Source organism: Neopsephotus bourkii, unplaced genomic scaffold, assembly GCF_033783945.1.
Source record: "Neopsephotus bourkii isolate Nb327-2 ecotype Australia unplaced genomic scaffold, CSIRO-AGI_Nbou_v1 NB_1767, whole genome shotgun sequence".
NCBI classification, from domain to species: Eukaryota; Metazoa; Chordata; class Aves; order Psittaciformes; family Psittacidae; genus Neopsephotus; species Neopsephotus bourkii.
In genome coordinates, this window is record NW_026902241.1 from 8,461,806 (window position 1) to 8,472,553 (window position 10,748).

Sequence of the window (10,748 nt, forward strand, 5' to 3'; positions counted from 1 at the left end):
AAAATGAAGAAAGGAAAAAAACATTAACGTGCTGAGATGGTAAACAATATAGGTTTCCTAAAAGTGCTGATAGCTTAGCTCTTCTCCCAGCCTCAGAGCTGTCTGCAGTGTTTGAGGGGTGCATGCTGCATGGTCATAGCAGTGGGGAAAAGATGTGGCTGAGCTGGTGCAGAGCTTGCCAATGGGCTGGGTGAGGTGAGCTGTCTCACACCAGCCTTTCTCAGCATGTGGAAACATCGGGTACATTTGTGTTTCCACCTCACCTCTGCCATCAGCCCCAGGGGTGGCACCAGTGGGCAGAAGCAGTGGGAGCACAGCACAGTGCTGCTCCATGAACCCACGGGTGAAAAAAGCCTCTCCAAGTGAGTCACACAAAGTCCATGTGGGTTTCACGCTGGCTTGGGTTATTTGTAATGATCTGGTTCTAACTGCCCAGCTCCTCCAGCAGAGACAATCCTGATATGGTATTTGTGAGTCTGAGGTGCCTTTGATGGCTGCTTGGCCACACAGACCAAGTAAGAAAAAGCACAGTTCAGGAAGAAGATGGTGGCAGAGCAGGTGTGAAAATATAACATGCTGAAATGCTCAGTCTCCTTTAAAGCAGTATGCAGCTTGCATTCAATGGTATGAAAGGTTTTGGTTTCTTTAATTTGAAAGCATGGTAGGGAAAACAACCCACACCAAAAAAAAACAGGTAAGATCCATCTGACAGCAGCATTTTGCTGCCTGGAGGCATACAATGCTGCCCCTATAAAGGCCTTTTGTGTGTGCTTATTCTTCTGGCTCAGAAATCCTTTCAAGGTGATTATTTTAATGGTTCTCTGGTTTTGGCTCAAGTATACAAGTATTGACCAGCAGAGAAGTTACTCATGTGACATGGCCAGGGTTGCTCACTAGGCAGAGGTGAGGTGAGTTCAGTTCTCTCACTCTAAGAGCTGAACTCTTTCAGGACCTAGAATTTAGCTCCCAGGTTAGCATCACATGCGGTTCCAGGCATTGGAAAGCTCCTGTCAGCATTAAGTGCACATTAAAACAGTGTCACAGAGGCCTCCAAGGCCATATATAAAGCTCTGGCAGGAAACAAAGACCAAGCTCCTCCACTTCACAGCCACAAGGATCCAGCTGCGCTCAGATCAGTGCACCAAGCCCCAGTTAAATCTTGTAATTTAATAAATAGCCCCAGCTGTTTCTATTCACATGCACATGACAATCATTTCCTCACTACCAGCTCTGTAAGAACTTGAGAAACTGCTGACTTCTGTGTTGGGCATCAGCTGTGGGCTGTCCTCCATGCAAGCCTCTTTGGAGCAGACAGTTCCTCATGGGCTGCCTGCTAGGGGCCATGCAAAGGAACGTAGAATCATAGAATGGTTAAGGTTGGAATGGGGGGGGGGGAATAAGAGGTGGAGAAGCAGATGAGGAGAACGTAGCATTTGAAGAGATCTCCAAGTTCTTCATGATAAACAATCATTAATTTGGTTATGAAGGACTCTCTCACCCTTTGCCCATAGCCAGAAGATGCTGAGCAGCAGGAACCATTTGTGAAACCTCTCCATGGAAGGTCAACATACCATCTGATGTGCGTTTGTTTCACCTTTCCCACCACCCCCACGAACTGAGAACTGAGTACTGGGTTCACTTAAGAATCTTTACTCTTTTTTTTTTCTTTTTTTAATTTAAATTATACTTCCAAAATACAAATAAAAAACAGAAACAACTCACAATGAAACATGTCACTAATTTCTACACAATAGTCTGTGTAATAATGCACTTACATCATTTACACATTTAGCTTCACAATAAAATAGGAACGCTTAGATCAGTATTTACATATTGACAGAGAACATGGTGGTGCAGCCATCTGCCTCCTGTGCTGTCCCCTGCTGGAATGCCTCCAGGAGACCCCAGCCTGCAGTTGCACTCAAATCCTTCTGTGGGGAGAAACCCCTGCCAGAGTCTTTCTAGGTGCAGGGACCTGCCCATAGGGTGCCAAAGACACCAAAATGGTGGCAAATACTTGCTTTTTCATCTTAAAGCTGCCACTGTAGCACATGAGCACATGTCAATGAGCCATTCAAGGAATTCCCTGATATAGAAATTTGCTTTCCTGTATTAGGCACTTCATTAGAAAAATTATTTATTATGGCTTATGCAAAACAGTTCGCTTTCCTCAGGATATGTACTTGCTAGAGTCAGTGGGACAAACAGTCATGTCCAAAGGCACACTTTGAGCCAATGTTTTGGGTTAGCCTGCATTAGAAATTTAGGTCATATTACTTAATAAGTCTTGAAAGAAGTATTTTATCAAGATGTGATTTTTTCCAGCAACCCAAGAAGTCAGTGTTTTTTAAAGCTTAGTATATCTGCACTTCCCCACAGATTATTAGTAACTACAGATTTCCCTCTTATAATAAGTTAACTACTTATACCTGTGCTGTTCAGTGTGCCATTGGGTGACATATCCCACATGTGATTGTCTTAAAGGAGTACAGCATAGGTTGAGGGTTTATTTACATATTTTACCATGTAGAAATTAAGGCTGTAACTTACCAAATAATAAATATAGATCAACAGGGTACAACACTGAAATAAAATAAATTAGAATGATTCTTCAGGTGTTGAATTCCCTCCCCTAAGGCCTGAGCCAGAGACCATAAAAAGAGTGATGTTTTTTCAGTGGCTAAAAAAGGTTTAGGATAGGGCTCCTAATTAGACACTGGCTGTTTGAAATTAAATGTTTAGCTAAAATCATATATTTGAAGTCTATGCGATCAAACAGCACAACATATCTCTAAAAGTAGTCTTTTGTGTAAAACAATGTAGGCCAAATTCTACTACTGCATTTATTAGTAAGAATAGTTCTTGCAGATTGTCTCAACGTTAATTCAGCAGCAAGGAAATAAGCATACAGTTGAGAATGCCACGTATTTGTAAAGCAAATACGTGTTAGTGCACATGATTTTCCAAAAACTTCACTCATCAGCTACATTTGTGCATATTTCAGAATGCTTCGAGTTAATGAAAGTCTTCTCATGCCTATAGCTAAATTTGCCATTAAAAACTTTAACTGGAAAACAGGAGTAACTTGACTCAAGAACAACGCCAAACTTCAGGTCAAGAAGTTATCAGAACACTGAGAAATTTGGAATCTAAGTTAAAATCTTAAAACTTAGGTCTATCAAAGTTAAAATTAAAAACAAAACAAAACAAAAAAGAAGTAAAAGGATTAAAAGCAGTGAATCTGCTCTCAGAATTGCACGCTCACCAGGTTTGTAAACTCTATATGAAGTCAATGAGGCACTGTTCACTATAAGAGGTATTATGTAGATGCTCTATGCAAAGCAGTGCAGATGCTTTGTAATTTACTCTTCATGCTTCTTGTTTCTCTTCCTTGAGGATTAAACATTTAAAGTAACTCAGTAGCTAAAAAGTCTGTGTTATAGGAATAAGCCTGGGTTTACATGGAAGGGGGGGTGACAGGTGTCCACGTGGATGCCAGCCTGGCATGTGCTGAGGCATCATACTGGCCATCAGGCAGGTCGGAGGGTGCCCCGCCGTCGTACAGTGGGGAGGCAGAGGAGGCAGCAGTGACGGGGTGAGGGAGGGCAGTGTAGTGTGCTGGAGAGCCACGTAGGAACTGGGAGCTCAGGCCATTGGACATCCCACTTGACTGAGACACCGGCGTGATGGTGCTGTTACTCACAGACCATAGGTTGGGATACTGACTGCAAGAGGGAAAGTGGTAAATAAAACAAGTTGTTAGTGTCTCCGATGCCTGCTGGAAGACAGGCAGGTTTGAATTCATTGCCGTGAGTCTGTCAGAGCCCTTGGATACCTCTGCAGTCAGAGAGGGATTGATGCCTCCAGACAGCAACTCAGCCCTCTTTTTTGATCATCTCATGTTAAAAGGGGAAGAGCCAGGCTGACGGCTGCAGATTGCATGGATACTACAGAAAAGGGCAGCTTGGAAGGAAAAAAAAAGTCCTTGGCAAGACACTACAGCCTCTACTCCGTCCTCTAAGTATGTCTATACATACACACATACATATAAACACATAAATTAAAAGAAACAAGGTGATGCAAAAGAAACTGTGAGAAAAAGTTCTGTGCTGCCATGTAATACTACACACCACTTTCTACCTATTGATCCCAAGCAATTTAACAAGAAAGATATATATTATTTTTACTTTACAGATAGGGGTTTAGCACAAGGGGTGGCAGAAATGCCTTCCCTGGGGTCCCACAGTTCAAGATCTGCTGTTTTACTCAGTCAGTAACTAAAACCCAGTGGACTTTGCAACTTTCCAAATGTGTATTCTGGCAGTCAGACACAGAAAGAAGTGCTAGAAGGACCTGTTTACTTGATTAACATATATCTAGGAGTAAAAATTATGATCAGTAATACCGTTACCTTATACCAGGTGTAAGTAGTACATACTGTGATTCACAGCTAAATGCCATGTGCATGGTTAAATAAAAATGCTTTCCACAAGCAGTCTGAATTGCTGAGAAAGATGCCCAAACCTCAGCCCTCTGTGGTTAATATCAAAGATTTTACCACCTTATCTGTGTCTCTTTGCATTTTCCAATTTAGCTCCAAAGGACTGTCTGTAAGCTAAATCTCTGCTAAAGGATACAAAAGTTTAAGACAATTACAAAGAGGAGAAAAGATCACAAAGTGGCAAGGGCTTTCACCATGTGAATAATCCCATACTATGCTAGTTTGTGTGGCAATCATTACATAAAGATCTACTGCCCCAACTGTCTACTCCTTCTTCCACACTACAGTTCACTGCCCGTTCATTTGTAACACAAGAGCTTGTGGAGATGGCTGGAAAAGCAGTGACTGCCTAAAATGAAACAGGTCAAAATTAAACTTCAACAGCCTTTTGCTTAAAAGAGATGTAACCTAAAAGAACACCCTCAAATCCAACAGATATTTGTCTAAGTGATTCATAATCCTTAATTTACCAAATATTGCTGTCACAAGTGTCTACATTTCCAAAACTAAAATACAAAAATAAGAATTATCTGTTTCTTCAATCTGTTTTCCTTGTGAATGGTCTTTTTCAGTGCCCCCCAGGTAGCTAATGATTCACACACACACATGGCCATAAGGATTTCTAATTTGCTGGTGACTATCTCCTTTTTCAGCCTTCTCTTCCTACAGAGTGCCAATACACCAATCTGAGGGCTGCTGAGGGTTGGATTCCTACCTGGAGCTGGTGGCAGTGCCAGTGCTGTGACTCATGGGCAGCATTGTCGTGTGTGTGGGAACTCCTAAAGAAGACCAGTTGTCATGGGACTGCAGCATGGAAAGGCAGGCAGAGGAGTTATCGGCATAGGATGCTGAGAAAAATAAGCAAGCATTTAAACACACTAGAATCAGAACAAATAATGACCTTGTATTCAAAGGTCATGTATAGCTTTAAATCACGCTCCCCCATTGCTGCCTTGCAAAACAAAACCCAAAGTTACACACACACATACACTGAGAGAAAAGTTATGTCAGTCACCAGTTGCGTCAAGCTTACACACTCACTGGTATTGCCCCTGCTGATGTGTTATTTTGCTCGACTTGCAAAGCATTACTTCTACGAAGAATCTATGGCAAAAAGTTGTCTTCAAACCACCTGCTAATTCATCATTCCTTCTTTGGTCAGTGGGAAGAGGCAGGCTCCCTACTTGCATTGTCCCAGTTACTCTTCCAGGGCATCTTCTTTATCTCCATCATCTACACTGGCAGTAACAGCCTGGCAGCCCTGGATAACAAGCATATCCCTGGATCACACATCCCACTTTTGAGCTGAGCATGCCATCACAGGCTCTGGAGTTTGCCTTAAGCACCATCGGGAGTGATCGGACTGTGGCTTAAACTACTCAGCTTGTGACCAAAACCAGCTGCCCAATGTGGTAGAGGTGCTAGGAAGCTATAAAGGGAATCCTATAAAAGTGAGAAAGAAGTTGCTGTGGCAGCTGGCTTAAGGAAGGAGAAGAAGTTCCTTGCTGAGGACCAGTGAACAAGAAGGAACACCAGAGGTGTTTTGTTCTTTTATTCTGTTTCAAGTCCCAGAACTCACAATTTCCAAGGTGCAAGAAAATTCCACAGAAAGCTAGTTTTTCACTTTAAAATTAACTACAAAGCTGCCCAGGGGACTGGTCAGCCTGCATCTGGAGCCCTGCATATTACTTCACAGGTCAAAATATTAACTAATTTTTTTAAATGGGCCCCTCCAATATCCATACAACTGAAGGACAAAACTGATTACAGACCTTTACCATAAGAAAGAAAGAATGAAAAGAGAAAAAAAACCAAACTCACTCTTAAAAATCTCCCCTCCCTTAATGGCTAAGCCATTAAGCTATTTGGCTGTACCTGAGCACAACTTTTAAATAGCTCTGCAGTTTACTCAGCTCCATATTGTTTCTGCATATCCATTTTTGACATTCACTGAGTGCAGCCTTAACGCACTGATGTTAACTACAGCAATCGGCAAGTAAAACTGACAGAACCAGGCACTCATTTATTATGTGTTACTAGTAAATGAGTCTGACAGAACCAGACATACACTTCATTTCATTGTTATATTACCTTTAATAATGATTAGTATACTTGCTTTCAAACTTAAATAAAAAATAGGCAAAGTAAGCTTAAGCTCACTGCTCCTAGGAGTTCAAAAGCACAAGATAACACCAGCACAAATCACTAATTAGCATGAAACAGTTCTACACACCCACAGTTTTTCCGCCATAAAGAGACAGGGGACATGTACTCATCATCCCTATTTCTTTGCAATGCTGGCCCCAAGTCCATTGCACAAACTGAGCCAGATAGCAACCTCAGTTTCTGTGGCATGGCTTAAGACACCCACTGCTCAAAGCTCACATCCCTCCTCTTTACAGAGCTGCAACATTAGACTTACTTGGCGAGTTGTTTCTATGGGTGTAGGGGTTGGGGTAGGGGGCAGGACGGTGGTTCCTCAGCGATGAGTACCTTTCACAGCTGTGAGCAGGGGAGAGCGACAGGGGGGCTCCAAACTGAGGGTGAGGATTGGCAGGTGGGCACAGAGCCCCAGTCCCAGGAATAAGCCAACTACCCACTGTGGGGAAGCAAAAGGTTTGTAAGATGGGGATGTAATGCAGCCAGGTGGGGAAAGAATCACAGCAATGAGATAAATAATTCACAGAATCATTGAATAGTTTGGGTTGGAAGGGACCCCTAAAGGTCATCTAGTCCAAACTCCCTGCAAGGAGCTGCCACATCTTCAACTAGATCAGGCTGCCCAGAATCACATCCAGCCTGCTCCTGAATATGTCCAGGATGGTGCATTTACCACCTTTCTGGGCAACGTGTGCCAGTGTTTCACCACCCTCATTGTAAAGAACTATTTCCTCACATCCAACCTGAATCTCCCCTCTTCTAGGTTAAGACCATCACCTCTCATCCTGTTTGCAACAGGCCCTGCTAAAAAGTCTCTCCCCATCTTTTTTACAGGCCCTTTTAACTCTCCCCAGAGTCTTCTCTTCTCCAGGCTGAACAACCCCAACTCTCTCAGCATTTCCTCATACGAGAAAATAATTAATCAGTGAGGAAATGTGCATTCAGGAAAAGTAACAGTTTCAACATGCCTGAAAACTGGATATTTACAAGTTTCTTACATGATCTTACGGAGGAAAATTAGACAACAGCTTAGAAAATGCCCTGTGGCAAAGTAACATGTTTTTTTAAACTACTAGTTTGATTACAATCACAGCAAGGAAACATTGAAATTATTAAACTCTCCCTTACATAGGTAGTATGTGCTCAGTAATTGTTAGCGTAATTTTCAGTTTTAAATTGCTCTGTGGGGTTCTCTATAGCTAAGCTCTGAGGTTTCTCAAGATGCTAAGAAGAACTCTTAAAACTGAAGTATTTTCACTGAAACAAAATAATTCCTACTGCAATTCAAATTCCCCCCTTTATAGGCTGCAAACATTTTTGCAATAAACTGTTAAAACAGAAATCATGAAAACACTAATCCTTCATATCCATCTGAAAACAAAGTATTTTAAGCAAATGCCACTTATTTTCTTAAAGTACTTAAAACATAAGTACTATTTGAACGATTTTCTGCTGTACTTGGAAATAAACTTTTGTCTTCATATCTATATGAATATTCTTGTCGCATACAGAGGCAGCTGTCTTTTTAGACATGTAGGTAACTGCAAGCTTTTATGAAAGGAATGTAATACAGAAGTCTTAACACCACGCAAACATAGATTGTGATGTTTATGCAATCATAAACCTGCATGAACCATAATCATAAGGATTAGGAATATTATTCTGGCTACAAACTAACAAGCCAGACAGCAAAACACCTCCCAGAGTTTTGTTTAACAGATGAGATGGAAGAAATTAAAGTTACGCTCATGAGGAAGAATGAAGGGAAACATACACTGCGAATACCCGGACTGCTGGTTGTCTCCCACTTCCTCCATCATGTCTTTGTGATCACTTCTAGAAAAGAAACCATCTTGTTTTAGTTTGGAATATGCTTTTACAAATCTATGTGAAAAATCCAGTCTTTAGAATTAAGAGCTCTCACCTTTCCTTTGCGTCAAGAAATGCCTTTGCAAACGGATTGTATTTAATTTTTAAAGCCGTTATCTAAAAACAACAACAAACATCTTCATTTGCAAGTATCACCATTCATTATCATACAGATATTAAGATCTGAGTTAGGACCATCCACTGAAGTTAGTGCAATCCCAGACTTTTCAATAAGATGAGGCCCATAATAGCAACCTATGAACATCAATTAAACAGCCTCTAAGGTCCGAACTATTAGCAGAGAGTTAATTAATCCCTCTGCCAAATTCTAAGAGACTGAATTGCCTGTTTTTATTGGTCAGCTAAGGAAACAGCTAAAAAAGGCAGTGCACTAAAGAGTTATAAAAACTAACTGGTAGTTGAGAGATTTATTAAACATAGATGTGCATTTTGGCTAAGAGAGAAAGGCCAATTCTGAAAATGACACATCCAGTTATTTCACTGTGTAGCTGAAAGTGATGACTGAGTTTGCTGCCATATCTGTTTGGCCCATAGAATCTCTTAAGGATTATTCTTCTGCAATGAATTTGCAGTACACATTAAGACAAACAGTGATCAGAACTATGTGCTATGGTATAGTCACAGGGTTTTTACATATATTAACTGCAGTTCTTATATTTAGCTTCAAACAAAGCACAGAAGAAACAGAGAAGAATGCAAAACGAGCCATTTATTTTTTGCTCTGTAACATACACTTTGTCACTTGAAACCCCCTGGTACTTGCATCCTCTCTTCCCTGCTGTGCTTACCTCCTCGTTCTGGTAGGCCGTCACGGCTATAAACTGAGTCTCTGGGAAGGAATGGCTGGTGATCATCCGCTGCGGGCCACCCACTCGCACTATGTGGATCCTGGGCTCATACTTGTGCAGAGAGTTCAACATGATCTGTGCGCAAAGGGATAGAACGCGTAAAAGGTGACAGAGCGGCGGTAGATGCAGTAAGCACAGATAGCAATCAGGGCTTAAACTGTTTAATGATCTGTCTTTCCAGTGGAGGAGAGAAGCAACAGGTAGGAATAAATCCTAAGAACGAAGCTGTAAGAAAAGGAAGGGAACACTGCTGTCAGACATTCCAAGTTTGTGCCTAATTATCCTCATCCCTATTACTTGACAGGCAGCCTGCATAGACACAAACACGTTGGTTGCACATAGCCAGAAAGTTGCGTCTGACACTCCGGTGACATTAACAACTATTCAAAGTGGAAAGACGTAACAGAAAGTCAAACCCCGAAGGCACCCATCCTCGGCGGAAAGAACACGTGCTTGGTAGCAGCGGTATAAAAACGAGCACCAAGGAGGGCGGGAGCAGTGGCTCGGCAGGACTCCGCCGCCCCTTAGGGTCATGCCAGGCTCGGGCCGGGCTAGTTCAGCCGCTCTGAGAGGATCCTTACCTGCCCGCCGCCATTGAGCTTGTTGGTGAGTTTGACTTTACTGAAGGAGACGGGCGCCTTCATCCAGTGGGCGCCGAAGTTGGGCGAGTCGGGGTGAATGTACACACAGCTGGGTGCCTGCGGCTCCGGCTTCCCGCCCGGCACCCACTCCCCATTCACATACTTCCAGCGGTGCCCGTCGGCCGCCACGAAGTCCAGCAGGAAGGAATACATGGCGTTGGGGTCCAGCCCCGACACGCTCACCTTCAGCACCGGGAACATCCTCCTGCGGGGCGACACGGAGGCGCGAGGCACGGCGGGGGACAGCACCCCCCTTCTCTCTGCCCCGGCGCCGGGGTACACACACACCCGCACCCAAACCCTGCGGATGGCTCGGTGCCGCGGCTGCCCTACCTGCCGTTCTTGGTGACGATCATCTCGTTGGTGAGCTCCTTGAAGCGCAGCCACAGGTCGTTGTCCTCCAGAGTGACCCGCAGCTCCCGCTCCGTGGGGTCGCCCTTCTCGCTGCCCGCCTGCAGCTCGCTCTCCACGGCGCTCAGCAAGTGATCCACGCGGTACTGTGGGGCCTTGCCCGCACCTTCCGTCCCGGGGGAGCTCATCCCGGCCCACGCCCGCCAGCCCAGCGGGGCAGGCTCCCTGGCTGAGCCCCGAGCAGCGGCGGCGGCGGGGCCGGGGCCGGGGCTGACTCCACTTGACCTCCGCGGCCCCAGCGAGCGGGAGCAGCGAAGGGGCCGCTGTTATACCCCGTCGTAAACATCACCCGGTGAC

The 10,748-nt window shown here is 43.9% G+C and overlaps 1 protein-coding gene across 6 annotated transcripts in view; it reads right to left on the reverse strand.

Annotated features, from left to right (window-relative positions):
- The window catches only part of TBXT (T-box transcription factor T), a 34,545-nt gene extending 23,797 nt beyond the window's left edge, over positions 1-10,748 (reverse strand). Inside the window, exons 1-8 of one of the 6 annotated variants that reach the window (XM_061378564.1) lie at positions 10,374-10,748; positions 9,981-10,245; positions 9,340-9,474; positions 8,586-8,647; positions 8,432-8,497; positions 6,924-7,093; positions 5,217-5,349; positions 2,821-3,725 (exon numbers count right to left, since the gene is read on the reverse strand). In XM_061378564.1, the coding sequence (XP_061234548.1) occupies positions 3,458-3,725; positions 5,217-5,349; positions 6,924-7,093; positions 8,432-8,497; positions 8,586-8,647; positions 9,340-9,474; positions 9,981-10,245; positions 10,374-10,579 (1,305 nt within the window). In that variant the 5' untranslated portion in view covers positions 10,580-10,748 and the 3' untranslated portion in view covers positions 2,821-3,457. Of the gene's footprint in view, positions 1-2,820; positions 3,726-5,202; positions 5,350-6,923; positions 7,101-8,431; positions 8,498-8,585; positions 8,648-9,339; positions 9,475-9,980; positions 10,246-10,373 lie in introns of those variants that run through there. The other 5 variants (XM_061378563.1, XR_009729272.1, XR_009729273.1 and 2 more) reach the window with 5 other exon arrangements.